General features: G+C 38.5%; 2 protein-coding genes and 1 long non-coding RNA gene across 3 annotated transcripts; 1 reads left to right on the plus strand and 2 right to left on the minus strand.

The window, feature by feature from the left end:
- Positions 1-63: 63 nt before the first annotated feature.
- chmp5b (charged multivesicular body protein 5b) lies at positions 64-5612 on the minus strand. Its single transcript, XM_058395797.1, has 8 exons — positions 5447-5612; positions 3661-3765; positions 3402-3448; positions 3229-3322; positions 1746-1817; positions 1468-1576; positions 616-731; positions 64-485 (listed from the first exon to the last, which is right to left on the minus strand). The coding sequence occupies exons 1-8, from the start codon at positions 5513-5515 to the stop codon at positions 435-437; spliced, it is 663 nt and encodes a 220-aa protein (XP_058251780.1). The 5' UTR covers positions 5516-5612; the 3' UTR covers positions 64-434.
- Positions 4944-18067, plus strand: LOC131356651 (uncharacterized). The gene is made up of 3 exons (XR_009205051.1): positions 4944-5019; positions 15967-16102; positions 16526-18067. It is a non-coding gene; the product is annotated as an uncharacterized LOC131356651 (long non-coding RNA).
- Positions 10661-20300, minus strand: LOC131356648 (delta-type opioid receptor-like). The gene is made up of 4 exons (XM_058395796.1): positions 20191-20300; positions 19644-19858; positions 15942-16294; positions 10661-15270 (listed from the first exon to the last, which is right to left on the minus strand). The coding sequence occupies exons 2-4, from the start codon at positions 19847-19849 to the stop codon at positions 14738-14740; spliced, it is 1092 nt and encodes a 363-aa protein (XP_058251779.1). The 5' UTR covers positions 19850-19858; positions 20191-20300; the 3' UTR covers positions 10661-14737.
- Positions 20301-20849: the final 549 nt, after the last annotated feature.

Consider the following 20849-nt stretch of genomic DNA (forward strand, 5'->3'; position numbering starts at 1 on the left):
TCATTGAACTGTTAATGATGAAAAGCAACACCTTTTCAAGGCAATCAAAGCCTGTACCCACACTGCCAAATATAGAATAATTTATTTGTTGGTAGTTGGAAACCCATGGTTGCTGTACAAAGTCAATGAGGTACATTGTATAGATGATCAAAATTAAATCAAAAAAACTTATTGTAACTACAGAGTTTAACAATTATTCCTTACAATTAGTTAAAGTGACTACATTCCTTATAAAACAAGAAAATAAGCAAAGAGATAGATAGAGAATGGCTGTGTTTACCATTACGAATACTTTTTTTAAATTTTAACCCCAAAGAATTGATCTTGTATGAGCCTGTTTCATACAAAAGGATCGCAGTGTTGTAAATGTCAGATGCATAAGTGTAACGCATGATGCATAAGTTTAAGGGAGAGAAAACAAGTTCATTGTGTTGTTACGATGCTGGAATCTGAGGAAGTCCAAATTCATCGACCAGAACTCCATCCTGTGTCGGGGGAAAAAATGAATGTGTCAGATTGATTCAACTGGATATCTTGGCATGGTAACTTATACATATATGTCTAGATGTGGAGCAAGAATTTGGCCATATAGTTAACTCTAGAGTTTGTCATTACCCGGTTGGTGCTCCTCTCTCCTGGAGTGCCTTCAGGTATAGCTGGAGCTGAGGATGCCTCATCAAGGTAAGAGCTGTCATTGTCCAAAAGCAGCTCATCGCCAAGTGCGTCCAGCTCTAACAAACACACCATAAATACATCAATGGATTTAATGTTTAAAATACCCTTAAAAGCTTCACTTAAATAGAAACACCTTTACTTCTGAACATTTGTACAGTTATCCTATCATGTGGAAGCAGCACAATGCTCAGAATGGTGCAGACACAGGTCAAGGGCTTTATTTAACATTCACATAAAATATCAGAAGGAGTAAAAAAAAAAATAAGAAACGTCCTATGTGCAGAGAGCCTGCAGGCTGAAACATTTTCTTGATCAGTGAGGTCTGAGAAGCGTGGCCAAGCTTAATCTGAGCGGACAGGAAATCTATAGTATCTCTAATAAGCACAGTAACTGGACAGTTAAGACTAGGGGGAAAAAAAATGTGATTTTTTTTCTAATCTTCAGCTGTCCAGTTTGTGTGAGACTGTTCCCATGATAGCCTTAAATTCTTGCCTCTCTTGACTGACAGGAACCTAATGTGACGTGTTGAGATCATCCACATCAAGGTTTGATTTTGTGCATGCGAAGATGCTCACTGCAGTTGAAAAGAGTGTTTACTAGAGTTGCCATATCCTTCCTGACACCCCAAACCAATCTGGCCATTTTCCTCGGACATCCTTTAAGAACAATGTGTTTCTGTTGCTTCCCCCCCCCACACCATTCTGTGTATCTCTGGAGATCAGTATTTTCTAGCACCAGCAACCAAGCATAAAAGTCTCAGTGGTATAGTTCTATACTTCATCATATACTAACCTGCTTCTAGATCATCTTCATCAATATCTGGTGTTCCGTAACTGCGGCTCAGAGCCTCCTGCACCTCGTTAGCATCCTCCATCATGTCCTCCAGTTGGTCATGAAGGTCCTACAACCCACATTAAGCTTTATACATATTTCTTCACAACACACCTCAGATCACATCACTGAGTTTATAGATGTGACGACTTCACGCATCAAACTATAGCAATAGAAAAAAGATAGCTTTCTGCAGACAGCTTATTCTGTGTGTAAAAATTATTATTCTGTGTTTTTACCTCAATCTGATCAATCTTCACATTCTTGTAAGCCTTCTTCATTTCTTTGGCTCCAATCTTCATAGCATCCACCTGTCAAACAGGAACACATCAAGTCCTTGAGTTAGCTCACAGTCAACAATTACATACTGGAGCCTTTATTTCAAGAAAATGGAATCACAATAATTAGGTAATGCTAATTACTTTTTAAAGAAACTATTCTGTTTTCAGCATCAGTAGTTTGTGTGTGTTTTATGTGGCATAGTTATTTTGCCGTACCTTAAAAAGTACTACTTTGATCAGCCACAACATTAAATCCACCTGCATAATACTGTGTGGGTCCTCCTTGTACCTCTAAAGTAGCATTGAGCTGTTGAGGCATGGACTCCACAAACTGTCTGCAGATGTGCTGTGGTATCTGACAGCAAGATGTTAGCAGCAAAGCCTCTAAAAACTGTAAGTTGTGAGGTAGGGACTCTATGAATCAGACTTGTTTGTCCAGCACATCCCACAGATGCTTGATCGGATTGCGATCTAGGATATTTGGAGGCCAAGTCAACACCTTGAACTTTTTCACAAACCATTCTGGACCAATTTTTGCAGTGTGGCACATAGCATTATCCTGTTAAAAGAGGCCACTGCCATCAGGGAATACCATTGCAATTAAGGTGTGTACTTGGTCTGCAACAATGTTTAGGTAGGTGTTATGCATCATAGTTATAGCCACATGAAAGCTAGGCCCCAACGTTCCCCAAGACCTCACTCTACCTCCACCAGCCTGCCCTCTTACTTTAGTGCAGGGGTGTCCAATCTTATCCAGAAAGGTCCAGTGAGGGTGCAGGTTTTCATTCCAACCAAGCAGGAGCTACACCTGATTCCAACTGATTCTGGCTTTCAGTAGACTCAGGTGTGGCTTCTGCTCGGCTGGAATGAAAACACACACCGGCCCTTTGCAGATAAGACTGGACACCCGTGCTTTAGCGCATTCTGGTTCCATCTCTTCCCTAGGTGAGCAGCATACACACATGGGCCATCGTCATGATGAGAATGTGATTCATCAAACCAGACCTTCTTCCATTTTTCATGGTACAGATCTATTGCACATGCAACTGTTATAGGTGCTTTCATTTGTAGAAAGAGGTCAGCATGGACACTCTGACCAGTTTGCGGCTACTCGGCCACATACACAGCAAATTGTGATGACGATACTTTAGCTCTTCTGTGGGATTGATGCAGACAGGCTGTCCTTCACTCCCAAGTGCATCAATAAGCCTTGGGTTCCCTTGACACCAGCTCATTATTATGCTTGACCATTTTTCCTGCTTCCAAAACACATCCATTCTGAGAACTGACACGTGCTGCCTAATATATCCTACCACTGAGAGCTGCCAGTGTATCAAGATAATCAGTGTTATTCCACCCATCATTGGATTTATTGTTGTGGCTGATCAGTTGCCTATAAGTATAATTGCTGTGGTTTGGAATAAGATAAGTGTATTCTTACAGTTGTTTTGGTGTCTTTAAGAGTCTGGATGGTGTAGTTGGCCTGCTCCATGTTAAACGACTGCTGCATCAGCTGATCTCTCTGTCCTTCATACCTGCACAGACACACACACTATATTAAAATCTAGCAACAATGACAGAAAAAAAGTTGTGTTTACAGCAAATTATACTCACATTCTTTTCTGTTTAAGGACACGCATGGCTTTCTGCTTTACCATGTTCTGAAAGAGACAGTCCATAATTAAATGGATAGAACAACAAGTCCTCTCTGTGCCTAACATCTAATTTCAGTTAGATTTCCTTTCTACTTTTTAATACTTGAGTACATCAAACATGGGTGCAGATTTTCACTCAAATATCATTTTGACTCCCCATTTCCTCTTTTAACTGAAATTTAAGATGAATGAATACACAGTTTTTATATGATCCTTACCTTTGATGGCCCATCTCTCATTTTCTTCATCTGATCTTTATATTTCACCAATTCAGCATCAAGTCTGGCTATCTTCTTATCAACAGACTCTGCCCGAGAATCAACCTAGGTTTAAAGGGAAATTGATTATTTTAATTATTAATACTAAAAGTGAAAAAAGATTATATATTCATTACAATCAGTCATGCCGGGGAAATTTCAAGACTTCATGTGGTATAGGATGCACACAACAAATGTCTTTGTTTCTGTCACTGTGATTTAATCATCTGCAAAAAACATGCGAGACCGGTTTGGTCACACGTCATTTACACACCCTTCCACCCTTGAAGAACTATTTAACACAGTCCATCCTGTCTTTCTTACTACGGAGCCTTTCCAGTGAGAATCCTACTTAATAAAAATAGTGCATGGCCATGACACGTAAGGACGGGTTCCTAATGAATGACTTCAACCTAGAAAGGGATGGAAGGAAGATAATTAATAGGAAAACACCACCCTGAAACATGAAAAGTCTTTATATAAAAATGTGTGTGTTGTGCTTAGCGATTCCGGTAATACTTTTTTTTGACTGATGCTGTATTACAAGTTATATCTCATACTGATGTCATAAGGGATTAAATGTGTGGTAAAAAAACAAAACAAAAAAAACAAAATCAGCAAGCAGCTTCTTTTCTCATTCACTAACTGAAATATTAATTTATTTGAGATCCCGTGCTGAAGTAGTAGAGACAGCACACGCTGCAGCAGACAGAACTGTGTCAAGTTACGTCTGACACTCGGCTTGCCTAACAGAGATCCAGGATGTGATTATCTAGACAGGATATTTCCAATGAAGAGCTGTTATTTTATATATTATGTATAGATAGTGAGAGGGCTGGACAGACTAAAGGGTTAAAGCTCTGCTGCAGCGGTCTATTTAGGTAGACATGGTAGTCGAATGACATAGTGGATAATAAAACAAACCTATACTTTATATGTTTCACTAGAATATACAGATGTATAGATGGTGAGAGGGCTGGACAGACTAAAGGGTTAAAGCTCTAAAACAAAGTGAAAACAAACCAAGAAGTTTCAACCAAGAATTGTATTAAATCTTGGACACCACTGAAGATTAAATGTTAACTGCAAAGACTGATGTAGGGGGAGACATCAAGAATAGGTTGTTCTATAGAAACAGAGAGTGAACGGATTTCATTTTCTCTTCATATTGGAATGAATGACAATGTTTTAATATTGATATTTTTTATTATAAAGAAGGAACGTCACTCCTGGCTTGTGTACATAACACTCACAACCACTGAAACACAGCCACTAGGCAAGACAACTACAAATATATATACAGCACCAGACATCTTAACGGTAAGGATATTGCCTATCTAAGCTTTAAACCCTGTACTAAGTAAATATTAAGTAAATAATACTCATTTAGATCTGCCACATGACACAGCAGAAACGCGACGCAGGCTAAGCAGCGCGAGACAAAAACACTTAGCAAACAGGCTAGCTGTCAGGGTGAAGCTAGTGAGGGCAAGTCTGTTGTTTTCTATGTAGCTAAGCTAACATTACAGATTAAAGACACAACGGTGTGACTATTACTCTCATGAAAAACATAATCAACAATAAAAAAAAAAGAGACTCTCGTAGTTAAAAGACCATAACTTTAGCGACTCTATTGTGTGGGATAGCAAAGCCACCTTATTGTAACAGCTAGCTAGCTAGCCACCAAATCAGTTTCATTGTTTATTTCGTTAGACAGTTCTTAAACATGGGATAAACAAATACTTACGTTTCCTATACAGTCCGTAAGATTAGGAGGAGGTCCTTTGGGTTTTCCTCTACCGAAAATGCGATTCATTTTGACAATTTCTTTAAAAAACAAAACCCTACAAGAGTTAGATTGTACTTCCTAATAACAGCAATACTAGCCACCTCAAAATCCCGGAAATGAACTCGCACTGACGTCATAACCCAGTCAGGTGACTTAAACTCAATCTTTAATAAAACAGTAGTTTTTAATGGTCTACATTTGTTTATATATATATATATATAAACACAGCACAGGTCAGCACAGGTACACTGTATTGCCAAAAGTTTTGGGACACCCCTCTAAAATTCAGGTGTTGTTTTTCAGGGGTTGGGCTTGGCCCCTTAGTTATCACACTCAGATGGAGGAAATCTGCTTGATATAGTCCTGTTGTTCTAAATCATTCCTCATAATGTCAAACAGTCACTCTTTTAGGAAAGCAGAAACCATTTATGATATCAATAAAGTAGTCTATATTTCCAAAGGTTTTGGGACACCCCTCCCAAATTCAGCTGTTGTTTTTCAGGGGTTGTGCTTGGCCACTTAGTTCCAGTGAAAGAAACTCTTAATGCTTCAGCATACCAACACATTTTGGACAATTTCATGCTCCCATTCCATTGTGGGAACAGTTTGGGGATGACCCCTTCCTGTTCCAACATGACTGTACACCAGTGCACAAAACAAGGTCCATAAAGACATGGATGAGTGAGTTTGGTGTGGAGGAACTGCACAGAGTCCTGACCTCAACCTGATAGAACACCTTTGGGATGAATTAAAGCCAGACCTTCTCATCCAACATCAGTGCCTGACCTCACAAATGTGCTTCTAGAGAAACGGTCAAAAATTCCCATAAACACACTCCTAAACCTTGTGGAAAGCCTTCCCAGAAGAGTTGAAGCTGTTATAGCTGCAAAGGGCAGGCTAACTCCATATAACATTCATGTGCATGTAAAGGCAGACATCCCAGTTTTGGCTGAGCCCAACCCCTGAAAAACAACACCTGAATTCAATGATTTGGAGGGGTGTCCAAAAACTTTTGCAATATAGTGTATATCAGTTTTGTATATCTACACGTGAAATATCTCTCATGTCTTTCCTCCTCCTTTATTTTGAATTAAAAAAAACAAAACAACGCATTTATTGTATTTCCAGGAGAAAGATCTTTTTTCCCTTTCATTATCACTGGTCAAAGTCTGCCATGAATTGATCTCTGTATAGTTCACCTAAACTGCAAAGTACTGCAATTTTCTCTTTCCTAACCAGAGGATTGACACTATTCTACAGTCCTTTCTCTCCAACTGCTCAATACAGTGCTGTTCCTCTGTTCTCTTTTCTTGTTAATAACAAAGACTCAAAAAAGACCAGGTGATTTTTCCCTTAGTCTTCAACTGTCTAGTTTTAATGAGTCTCTGCCGATGATAGATATGCTTCGGACACCTGTCTTTGGCTGACAGGAGTGAAATCCAATGTGATGTTCTACTGTTATAGCTCATCCACCTCAAGGGTTTTTTTTTGTGCATGCTGTGATGCTTTTCTGCTGTCCATGACTGTAAATAGCAAATATATGAGTTAACATATCCTTCCTGGCAGCGTGACCCTGAAATACTCAAGCCAGCCCATCTGGTGCCAACATCCAAGTCACAGAGATCACACCTTTTCTTCATTCTCTTCATGTTTGATGTAAACATTACCTAAGGCTCTTGATATTGAAATAAAGGTTTTTCTAGTAAAGTGGATGGTGAGTATATACACACGCAGACATTGTATATCCATGTATTAAATCTTCTATCACTATTACGATAGTAAATAATAGAGTTGGGTATCCTGAGCTCCTGATCAAATTGGGGCCCAGCACCTCTGATGTAGCAACCTCCGTGCTTAAAACCTACACAATTTAAATGTAGTTATCATTTAGATATTTTAACCTGCATATATAGACATTAACCTCTAGGGGGAGACATGACGCCCTTAATATAACAGTAGACGTGCTAGGTTTTGCTCTGTGGGTTTGAGGATTGAAACAGTTGGTCACAGCATGATAATCTTGTTTTTGTTTTTGTTATTTTCATATATTCACAATACACAATGTTTTGAACATAATTTCTAAATAAAAATAAATAAATAAATAAAGAAAGAAAGAAAGAAAGAAAGAAAGAAAGAAAGAAAGAAAGAAAGAAAGAAAGAAAGAAAGAAAGAAATAAAGCATATGAATCCATTTGCATGATAGGTTTCTGAACAAAATCACAGCTATACGACACATTCACTGTATGGCCAATAAGTATTTGGACATCATAAATATATGTGTATGTTGAAAGTCCCATTCAGAGTTGTTATAATAATCTTGTTATATATAAAAAAACTCTTCTGGGAAGGCTTTCCATTAGATTTTAGAGTGTGGCTGTGAAGATTTGCTTATTCAGCCACCTGAGCATTGGTGGTGTCAGGAATTGATGTTAGATAATGAGGTCTCGGGTGTGGTCTGTGTTCCAAATTATCCCAAAGGTGTTCAGCTGGCTTGAGGTCAGGGCTCTGTGCATACTAGCTCCAACTTTTGCAAATCATGGCTTCATGGAGCACACTTTATGCACAGGGGCATTGTCCTGTGGGCTACTTAGTTCCAGTCAAGGGACATTGTAATGACACAGCATGCAAAGACATTTGGGGAAGAGCTGTAAAACAGTAATGTGGTCAAAGTAAAGATACATTTAAGTCTACACAACTTAGATAATGGTGAAAGATGGCAAGAAGAATTGTGAGATCTCTCACAGACTGTTAGATCAGTGATGAGTCATGACAGAGTTCAGTAGGCTATGCTATCAGTCCTGCTGTACGTAATGGAGCTGCCAAATATAACACACAACCAAACCAGAGGCTATTTATCAAATACGACAGATACCATCACTACTATCTGGTGGCCTACAAAGATGGGCTTCATTTTCTCTTAAAGATCAGTCTCAATACGTCTGTTCTGTATGTAGATTGAATTCTGTTTCTTAATACACTGGCATCTTTATGAAAGTAGCTTATATCATGATCTAATGTGGGAAAACCTTGTAGAACTCACAATTATAATCTTGCAGTAAATTTAAAATAGCCATTCATTTTTTGTAATCAGTGGATAAGCAGGCTGTAGCCAGTTTCAGTTTGTAATGTATTCACATGTCTTTTAATAATTGTAAAATATAACTTGATTTAAAATAAACAAAGAGCCATCATTGATATTAAAAAGCCCTCAGTTTAAATAGGCCTGGCACCTGTGTCTATTGAACCTCAAAAGAGAGATTTTGATGAAATATCTATTGATCTACAAACGTATGAGAGCATCACTGTCAGCACCAGCAAATTTCACAGTTCACAAAAAACATTGTGATGCTGGGGTTTTCCTCTAAATGTAAACATGCTATAATGTATGTTGTGAATGTTAGGGCCCTTGAGCAAGACCCTTGTACCAATGTAACAGCACTGGTCCAAATAAATAATAGCCATGGATCATACCTCCCTCTCTCTCTCTCTCTCTCTCTCTCTCTCTCGCTATCTATCTCTCAGTAAAAGCTGCAAGAAAATAGAGGCATAAAATATTTAAAATATACATCCCTCAGTCATTTTTCAAGTCTCTCATGCTAGTGTCCATTGCTAAACAGGCCTGAACATCATAGAACAACAGAAATGCGATGAATCCAATAAAATCCCGGAAATCATATCACGCTGTTCATGTAAAAAAACATGACTACATTATAACACAATAAAAGATTAATGAAAGAAGCAATTACTATGCGAAAGTTTTGAATAAGTGTATTTTGGGGCTGTACGTCTTTGCTCTGCAACCATGCCGGTTCTGAACCACAATGCCATAGACCCACTCTCAATGAAACTCTAGTCATGTGACCCTTTACACTCTCCATTAAATGAAACCTTACATAAAGAGCCCTAATTTTTTAAACCAAGCATTATCTTTAAAGGTAAATATTTTATGAGTATTTACCCTCTGAATGTCATATTTATTATTTTTTTAAATTACTTTTTAAAGGTTATAGACATTTTTTTGTGAAAGGTGTACCTTTTTGGGAAAGATGTACAAGACAGTGGTGAGACCGGCCATGCTGTATGGTTTAGAGACAGTGTCACTGAGGAAGAGACAGGAGTCAGAGCTGGAGGTGGCAGAGCTGAAGATGTTGAGGTTCTCTTTGGGAGTGACACGATTGGACAGGATTAGGAATGAGTACATCAGAGGGACAGTTCATGTTGGATGTTTGAGGGACAAAGTTAGAGAGGCCAGATTAAGATGGTTTGGACATGTTCAGAGGAGGGAGAGTGAGTATATTGGTAGGAGAATGTTGGACATGGAGCTGCCAGGCAGGAGGCAAAGAGGAAGGCCAAAGAGGAGGTATATGGATGTAATAAATGAGGATATGAAGCTAGTGGGTGCAAGTGTTGAGGATGCAGAAGAGAGGGATAGGTGGAGAGAGATGATTCGCTGTGGCGACCCCTGAAGGGAAAAGCCGAAAGAAGAAGATGAAGAAGACTTTTTAAAGGTTATATGAACTCAAATGAACATGAATTATGACAAAAACATACAACATCTCAATGAATCGTCTTAGTCACATTTACACTTTCAATTCCTTAGCTGTGTGCTTGGACTGAATTGTAAGTCACTTTAGACAGAATAAAAGCTAAACAAAGTAATTAATAATTACGTTATTCATCTGAGTTAAAGATGATAAATAAAGGTGGTATACAGTTATACAGCACAGCTTAGGACAATTTATTATGCCATTTTACTATTTCACATTTAGCGTTTATAATATCCTGGGTTTATAATATCCTGGTACACTGCACATGCCATGTTATGACAGTGGACTGGTGACCTGTCCAGGGTGTACCCCTGCCTTTCGCCCCAATGTGCGCTGGGATAGGCTCCAGCAGATCCCCGTGACCCTAATTAGAAATAAAGCGGGTATAGAAAATGGATGGATGGATAGATGTTATGACAGTTTGATTCGCTCTCATTAATATTTGCAAAAGCAAAAATTAAATTTTACATACATTAAAATTCAATTAATGTTAGACAAATATATTTGTTCTAGTCCTATTACTTTTTATTTTTTTATTTTTTTATTTTTTTCTGCCCATTGAAAACAATATCTAAGGCCTGATGAGCAAAAATAAGAACCAAACAGAATCAGATATTTACAGCAACCGTTTTTTTTTTATTAAGGCTTAGAGAAGATACCATGCAAACACATAGAGATAACTTCAGTAAAGGTTTGTGTGGCTAGTCACAGTCCCAGGGCCATGTTCATGTTTAATGTTTTCGGTGCTCTATTTATTCAGTCTATTTACAAATGCATTAATTGTACTTAATTACGAACATATATAACAGGACTATGGCAAACAGCTATGTATGTACATGTGAATTTCACAGACATGTGTTAGTCTTTGTATGACTGTGCCTTGTTTACAGCCTGATGACAACCTTACAGCAGCAGACATGCACACAATGCACCAAGAAGTCGTTTCACAAAAATGATAATACAATATATAGCGTATTAATGTGAGATAAATTGCTGAGAGTATTTCTGCTCAGGAGAGGTTCAGGTGAATTCACTGGTATAAATACACAAAAACAGTACACCATTACATACATCAGACACATTGATGATAGTGAAACTGTAGTATATACACATTATTGACAGAAATGCACATTATATGCATATTACTGTATAATACGCACACATTATATTGTAAAAGATTATGTACAAATTCACAGATATTTTAGTGTCAATATAATGTTTGTTGCTTGACCTGGAGATCTCCAGCATGTCAAGGTTAAGCCCTCTGCCCAATAAGAAAAAGAAAATGCCAAAAAATACAGAGTTATACAGAATATGCAGTTATACGGAATGGTAACTAAACCATGTGGTAAGTGAGTAGATGCACACTGTAGTCATAGATGAGGAAAGGATTACAGCACAGAAAAATGAGGCAGGAATCTTTCTGAGATGTTCCATCATGTAAAAGAAAACAAAAAAGTCTATTACTACAGCAGTTCAACATTTAGAAAACTAAAGAAAAAAAGTGTTGAGCTTACATAAGCCATCAGAACAGTTTCAGTGCACCTTGGCATAGATGATGAAAAGTCTCTGGAACAGTACTGCAGGGATAACTATCATTCATCCCAATGACACTCCCCTTAATTGGTGTTTTGATTGTGATTTAGTGAGATGCTGTCTAGTATTTAGGTCCAAAACCCTTCTACTGAGTTGAGATCTGGTGACTATGAAGGTTATAGCACATGAGTCACATTATTTTCGTATCAGTCACACTATTCAGGGAATCATTGTGCCCTGTGGAGGGGGACATTGCCTTCCTGAACTCTTATCAGGATAGAAATGTTCCATATATGGCAAAAGTGATCAGTCAAAATCACGTATTGATTTGTAGTGACTCTTCCGTTCCATCACTATATGATATGTGCATGATGAGCAAAATGTGTAGATGTAGAAAATAGTTGAAGATGTAAGGATGGATGGAGAATATAATGGACGTCAATTTGAATGTCGATGTCAAAGAGAACGAAGGCTATGAACTGAATTAAATGTAAAACAAAGCAAAGAGATACAGAGCGATGAGAGAACAGAAAGGTTTATAACCTGAAAAATGGTACACTGACAAAAACATGTCAAATGTGCATTTGCAGCTGAAGATAAACCTTTGCTGTTGTTGTCATGAATATGGCCCATTTAAAGTACACAAGAGTCTGTACCTGATATGACAAGCTATGAAGAAAAACAAAGGAACATTATTACACATTTATTTTGTATGATTATATGATCAGCTCTGTACGATCAAAAGAAAATCACTCAAACCAGTAGCATTAAGAAAGACATTAAAGATGAATAATTGGCATGAAAAATTCATCAGCAGACCAATCAGTTGACATTAACGTCTATGGATAACAAGCATCTAGCACAGGCTGCCCAAACTGATAAAACATACAGCACATTATCCCTGAAACATTATTATACCACAAACACTTACCAGGCAATTTATTAGGGACACCTGCTCCTAATTCATGTAATTAACAAATCAGCCAATTATCTGTCAACAACACAATGCATAAATGCCTGCAGATACAGGTCAACCGCACAGCCTGGTCAACTGCCCTGGCCCAGCCAGTGTTTCCTGCAGCCCATCCTTTTCACGTTGCAAAATACTGTGCTTTTTAAGATACTTTAATCTTCACCCAAGCTGTAAAAATTGGCTATAACCATAGTCTTCCTGTCAAATCAAAACAGTCTCACCATTCTCCTCTGACCTCCATCATCAACAAGACTTTTCCACCTGCAGAATTTCTACTCACTGGATGTTTGTTATAGACTGTCAAACATGAAAATCCAAGGATATTCTGAAATACTCAAACAGGCCCACCAACTCTTGACCGATATTGAACTGCTGCCCCAAAACAGGCTGATTGGATAATTGCATGTACATGTGTTCCCAATATAGAAGGCAGAGCAATGTATATAGCTGCAAGAAACATTTTTGTGACCCCCATGTACTAACCAGGGTCCTTGCATTAATTACTCATAAAATGCTGTCTGAAATTAGGCAGATAATCTGCCTGAACCCATAAAAAATTCTCCATATAAACATGTATCATTTCATCGGTATTTTTGGGATTTCAGGTCATGCCACAGCATCCTGTTTGGATTAAGGTCTATATACTGATTTGGCTGCTAGAAAACATGAATTTTCTTCTTTTCAAACTATTCTGTTGTTGGTATTGGCTCACTGTCTTGTTGCATCATTCAGATTTTATGAAGTTTATGGTGATGGACTGCTACTTTAATATTCTCTTGTAAAATGTCTTGGTACAATTTGAAATTTATTGTTCCCACAATGATTGCAGGCTTGTTTGGGCCTGAGGCAGCAAAGCATCCAAAAACCATGGCATACTCTCCACCATGGTCATGAGCTAAAAGGTGTTTTTTTTGCTGTTTTTTATCTGTCTGCAGGACAAAAAAGCATTGTACACTGTAATTAAACATCCAGATGGATCTTTCGCAAACTAGAAATACCCAGCAAAGTATTTTTCTGAAGGAACAGTGAGTTTCTCCATCTGTTCCTTTTTCATTCTGTGTATTTTTTTTATAGTGTACACAGACAATACACACCGTACAGCTAGTTCCACTGGGTTATTTTTCACCACCTTCGGCAGTGCTCTTGGTGTAATCTGCTGGATGACTACTCCTTAGGAGAGTAGCAGCAGTACTGAATTTCCTTTACTGGTAGACGGCTTGTCTTATTGTGAAATGATTATCATTTGTCTCTGCAGCACACAAATGCCTTATCAAGAACCTCCACGACTCATGCTTCCAATCTTATCTCATTACTAAGAACACCCGAAGCCAATTAGCTTTTAAAGTCATTTGTTAGCCCAGAGTCTTTTTTTAAAAATGCTGGGAACATTTAGTCAGTATTGACAAGAACAAGTACAGTTGTTTATTTGTAATGGTTTAAATGTATTTATTTAGAATTGTGACCAAACAATATCTTATGATTAATCAATGCAGATATCCTAATAATTTCATTTTCCGGCAACTGTACTGCACTAGATTGCTTGTGTTCTCCACATCTCTACGTACGTTTCCTCCAGGTTCTCCAGTTACCTCCCACCTCCCAAAAACATGCTATGCTGCACTAAATTGCTCCAAGGTGTAAATAAGTATGGACTGGCATCACTTTCAGGGTGCATTTCTGCCTTGCTCTTAATATATGAAGGCTAGACTCCAGATCCATGTTAAACAGACCAGATTAAAATGGTTATGAAGATGAATGAATGAATAAACAAATAAACAAAAGAACGAATGAATAAACTGCACTACATCTAATGCATTAGTATATGAATGCTTGGGTCTCTGAATGTGAGATATCAGAGATAAATCAAATGTTGTTAGCTGCACTTTGTAAGGGTCAGCAGAACTAAAGCATATTTACATGTATACATCCATTACACCGAAACAAAGCCATTGGCAGTTGATTGTAGAATTCTCAGCAGACTTCAGTAGGCTCTCACATCATCACACTATATTCAGGGTGTAATATAGCAAGTCTTGTCACAGAGCTCTTTCTCTTTGAGTGACATAGTCACACCAACATTCACACCAACTGCAAGCTGTATTATGATCAGAGTGCAGAAGAGACCTGCGTCAGTCCCATTGTGTTAGAGTCCTCCTTTCCCGATTGTGTGATGAAGGACAATTCCACGGCTAGTCATGCTGGCTTTGCTGTCCTTGGGGCATTCTCTGCAGCCTGGGGAGACTGCCTAGATGCAATCCTCCCTAGTCTGCTCCCTCCAACCCCTCTATCTCCCTTTCGCCTTGCTGGCAAACAGAAGTCCTTGAAGCACCTCTTAAAATTCTCGTCTAGAAAAGCGTAGAGGATAGGGTTGAGGCTGCTGTTGGTGTAACCAAGAGCAACACACAGAAAATAGGCAGCCATTAGTGGTGTGGTCTCAGGAATAGCCACTACAGCTTTCAGAAGAATGAAGATATGAATAGGGGTCCAGCAAATGATAAAAGCTGCCACAACCACTAGGACCAAACGAGTGATGCGGCGAAGGTTGCGGTCTTTCTCTCGAGAACCAGAAAGCAAGCGGACACTACGCAGTCGAAGCAGCATGAGAGAGTAGCAGATGCTAATGATGAGGACGGGAGCAACAAAAGCAAAGACGAACACACAGATCTTCATTAGAGTGTCCCAGTATTCGTAAGGGTCAGGAAACTGCAGGGCACACTCTGTGGTGCCTGCAAGAAAAAGGAAGGAAATTGAAAATGAAAGGAGGATAATTGGTTCATAAAATGTAAGAGAAGAACACATCAAGAGTAATCATTTGAGGCAAACTAGATGAAGCCAGTCATGCTTACATAAAAGATTTTAAAAAAATTTGTCCGTGGTCAAAACAAGGTCGCACTGAACTACCATTTTAAAGATTTACACTGATTTTTCCTCCAGTTTTGAGAAGGCCATTAATAGCTACCTGGAAATACCTGGGAGGACTGTAGCTAACACTTCAGCTCAATATAATGTGCAGTCAGTTTAAAGTTCACACATCTGTCCAACTGAAACGTGCAAAACACATACCCTTGTTAAAGGGTTTTCAGTGGTTCTTCTGGATAGTTAGCTTTTTAAAATGATTCGACTGGATACTAGGATTTGCCCAGAGAGACAAACCAAAAACCCTTCTTTTTCAAGTGTGATTCACAATCAGCTCAGCAGATTGAGAGGATATTAACTGCCACAATCTATATCACCCACTATTGGTCACCCACTATTAGCTAGCATTGATCTGTATTCACATCAGTATATTACAAATAATCAATAATTATCAGTCTGGCCCAAGTAATCTAATCTGGTTTATTTGGTTGAGTTTCTTAAAAACGTAACCCTAGTCTACTGTGATTCTAGCATAACTTACCATTATTGGTCTGTGTTCCCCCCAGCACCATGGCTGGTATTCCTGCTGCTGAGGACAACACCCAAATGCCCACGTTGATGGTCTTAGCCATGAGTGGTGTGCGGAAATCTAGTGCCTTGACAGGATGGCACACAGCCACATAACGGTCCACGCTCATCATGGTTAGTGTGAAAATGCTCGTAAACATGTTGTAGTAGTCGATGGAGATGAAGACTTTGCACACTATTTCACCAAATGGCCATGAGTTTAACAAGTAGTCTGCACTCTGAAATGGCATCGTGGTGGTAACCAAAGCATCAGCCAAAGCCAGGTTGAAAATGTAGATGTTGGTTGCCGTCTTCATTTTGGTGTATCTAAAGAGAAGAAGGAAATCAGAAAAAAAATGGCAGATTATGGGTTCCCAGAAATTCTCAGCACTCAATGAATGTTTAAAGCAATCCTTCAAATGACTCTGAGGGGCACCGATAATGTGCCCAGTGACTACGCATTTACAAACTGTAAATGTCAAGTAATATCTATTTGATACATTTCTATAAACGCCTTTCCACATTCTTACATCTTTGGCATTTCTTTTTCATGTACAGACACTTTGGCACCTTCTAAAGAGAAGCAAGGAGAGCAAAGCAATTCATTTGAAGTCTCCAAATGGATAAATATATCACCGCAATTAGGAGACAGAAGGAGGGTTTGAGTGTGAGAAATAGATACTAAGTGAGAAACAAGGCCCCTGATTAGTTCTTCAACTGAAAGTCTCAGTGACAGATGCATCTGTTTGTGGCTTCTTTTCTCTTCCTACTCATTCATCTTCTCTCATCACTGACAAAGATGCCAATGACAGAGGAAGGGCTTTTAAGATCTTTAGAATGCATCACAAATGTACTATGCTGGCTGGACTGGATTATTTAGCAGTAGTCAAAACAGACTCCTTTAGTTTAAATATGACTTATTTAAAAAGGACTTCTTTAATTTAGAAGATAGTGTCTACGTAGGTGCTGGAACAAGATTCAACTGGATGAAGCAAGCATGTACATGCTAAAAAGTGTCAAATCATATTTCCATCTCTTGAGTGGTGTTTCTCCTTTAGGTTTTTCAATCCCAATGTGAGCAGCAACCTGAAACCAAGTTAATGACAGCTTCATCCTGATTATTATACTTATTCTGTTAAACTAAGAATACATCAGTAAAATGCTGTTACTAAAATGTTACTGATCTTTTTTCACTATGATATTTATTGTTCAGATATCTTTAAGATAATTGTTTTAGCACATGAAGGATATGCTTACTTGAAAAGTGTTCACGCTGCATACATGTTATGTGAAACGACTACACCTGTAATGTGTCATGCTTAATGTTGTTGTTTTCATATAAGGACAATAATTTATTATATACCTAATAAAGGCGTATCTTAAAGCTCTGGGATTACCCGAATGTATATAGAGCATACAAAAAAACGTGTTGTGTTTAGTGGAATTTTTTTATGTTTACCTAATGTTTTAATTTTAACCCAAAGTCTCACTCAAATTTAGAGTGCTTTCGTTAGATTTCATACTAATGCCACTGTAAGAATGAAAAAATCTGACCAGAATCTCTGCCTCTTAATCATTCGGTGAGTTTCCATCCATGTCAGTTTTTTTTTTAAACAAACATTTGTTCATAAATGAATGCAAAATGACTTTTGAATGAATGCTACAATCAACAACACTGAACTTAAACATCAGCCTATTGTATGCCCAACAATAAGCTTTGCCATTTTTGTATTCCTGTCATTATGTAAATCAATGAACCTAGAATGGATTTCTTCTTTTAAATAAATCAACTAAATAATATAAGTAATTCAGACAATAATGAAATGCCACTTGCGGGAGTGTCATTGTATGTTGTACTCCAGGGGCACAGGCAATTTGTTTTCAAGGCTTTATTACTGATGTGATAAAAGAAAGCATGGAGTGGGAAATTAGCTTAAAACATGAGTAGCTGTGGGAACACATGTAGACATTCACTCACATCAAGTGGCTGGCACTGAACTGTTATCTTTTACCGCAGATTTAACATTAAATTTCTACCTCTGTCCTTCGTGTGTCTTTGAGTGACAGTACAATAGCAGTATTTACAGCTGTTATTTCAGATAAAACCACTGCAGCTTGCATCTATAATAAACCTTTACATGGATGCACAAATATTCTTTCTACATTTTCTTTCTACGTCTACATTTGCTTATTTGGCAGATGCTTTTCCAAAAGTGAATTATAAGTGAGCTTTTGTTAAAGGCCCGAAAGTGACATTATTGGCAGGACCAGGATTTTAATTCACAACCTTCCAGTCAGGTGCTCAGAGCCATAAATGCTGAGTCACCACTGTGTAATTAGTCGTTTGGCAGATGCTTGTCTCCAACACAACTTAGAAATGAGGTAGTTTACAAATCCAAGCATACTGTATAAGTGCTCCGGTAATGGGCCCAACTGTGGCTCACTGGAAGCACTGGGAATAAAAGTTAAACCTCTTCTGCTCACAATTCCACAAGGAGGTGAGACTGAGCATCCTGGTAATCTGTCCAGTTACACTTCAAAGTAGACTTCATTTTGAGGATAAATAAGCAGAAAGTAAAGCTATCCAACCCAGAGAGAGCGATCAGTAAAAGGCAGGTAGAAGGCTTGTGACTTTGATAGGTGACGTTGGATTGACAACGAATCACCACTGGGTAACATTAAGGTGACTCGGGGGAAATCGGGAAAATGTTCTCCCCCATCCCTCTTTCTCCAGGTCTGAGAGTTGATATATCTCAGCTATAACTCATAAATTGAACTCAAGCTTTATACTTGTACAGCAACGCTATTAAAAAAGTCCTATATCAGCATTCTGTGAATTACAGAAGAGAACCACAGCTGTTTTAAATCACGCACGCACGCACGCAGGCACACACACACACACACACGTATTGCAATCCCCGTGAGGACAAAATTTGATAATTTGATATATCTCACTCTAATCCTAAACTTAATCTCAGTAATCAAAGGGAAACTCTTTGAATTACATTGCAATTTGGAGGCTCTGGACATCAGAAAAAACCCCATCAAAAATAAACACTGTTATCAAAACTCAAAAACACCTATTGCTATCCTTGTGGGGACATTTGGATAGCTACATTCATGCTCTCTCTCTCTCTCTCTCTCTCTCTCTCTCACACACACACACACACACACACACACACACCATTTCAAACAAAATTTCTTGTATATCCCGCTGCCTGAACCTATCCATTAAAACTAATTAAAACTAGGTCTAGTCAATGTTAGCCTATGGCACAAACTCCACTCCATTAACACAAACAAATCAATTTCCAGACATTTGTGACATATGCAATAAGATTTCAATGAATTCATGCATACAGATGTGTCCACAGGCAGTGGGGATAAATAGAAATTACAAAGGCGTTACAAATTGTGCAGATACCAGAAGTGATGGGATCTTACAGCTGGACAGTCTTTTTTGTTTACAAATTTATAATCAGGTTTAGAAAGACTTCTAGAGGAGAGTGAGTAAGATAATGGCTATTTTGATAGGTATGCCCTGTATCCATATTGGGGTCCACATTATCCTCCTGAAACTGTGGGTCTGTTGTATCTTATATACGTGTGTGTGTGTGTGTAGGAAATTCTCACTATCGTTTTACTCCTGACTGTAATAACTGTGATTCCTTCCTACCTGATAATGACATACATAACGAGGCAGTTCCCCGCCAGCCCCACCACGAACACTACGAAGTAAACGGCGGTTATAACCGGCAACAGAGGCGACATGCGCTCAGGCGGCACATTGCGCGGATCTGCCTCGCTGCTCACAGACGCGTTCAGCTCACACTCAGACACGCACTTATCCTCTCTCAACATGTCCACCAGGTCCGAGTCCATGTCTCCGTGCTGTCAGAGAGAAAACTCACACTTAATCGGGGGTAAAAATGATGGCACGTTAAGTCACATCGCGTAATGCGCAATCGCTTGGATATCACTGCATTCGAACTATACGAATAAAGTTATATGAAATGCATTAACCCCATCCCTAAACCTTATCACAACCACCCTTTACTCTGCACAAATACTATATTTTTTAATGTAATAGTTAATAGTTACGCATACTAAATTGCATGCAAACTTATAATCGAGGTCTGTTTAGATTGTAACAACCCACAATATTCACACACATCAATACAATTGCACACACATCATTTAGAGCAGGATCACAGTTCAGTTACCTGGATGCCAGAGTAAACGCGCTGGAAGGGAAATACTGCAGTAAGATGCAGAGCTGCTGTTCCTGACGCGCAGTAATACGCGCGCAATAGGGAAACTTTGTCACTGTCGGTACGAGTCAAGTGCAGAGTGTCCAATGTGCGCCGATTCGTCCAGCCTCCTCTTCTTTTTCTCTCTCCTCATCCACCCTTTCCCCCCAAACATGACATCACAGATCATGAGAGTTATCACAGGCATGATCTTCTCGCCTCCGTCTCTATACGCTCCACTTTACACAAGTAAATCCATTTAGGTATGATTTCCTCTCATTCTGGACATTTATAAATTTGTCTAGTGTATGACAGAGATGTAAAGTGCACCTGACATCAGAATAGGTGTTTTAAAGCTTTCTTTGCAATAAATAATAATTAAAAAAAAATAACATAGTCTTACAGCTAGGGGAAACTATTGTAAATAATAATTTTAATGTTATAGTTTGTCCTAACTGATACATTAAAACGAGTGTAACCCAAAACAATAAAGACTTTTTGATGACACATTCTGCTTTGTTTAATGCTCTCGAGAACATACCCTCACCATCCACTTCAATAGGAAAACCTGTACACCTGCAAGTTTGTGCAGTTATGCGATCAGTCCTTCATGTGGGAGCAAAATAATATCA

Source organism: Hemibagrus wyckioides, linkage group LG07, assembly GCF_019097595.1.
Source record: "Hemibagrus wyckioides isolate EC202008001 linkage group LG07, SWU_Hwy_1.0, whole genome shotgun sequence".
Taxonomy (NCBI): domain Eukaryota; kingdom Metazoa; phylum Chordata; class Actinopteri; order Siluriformes; family Bagridae; genus Hemibagrus; species Hemibagrus wyckioides.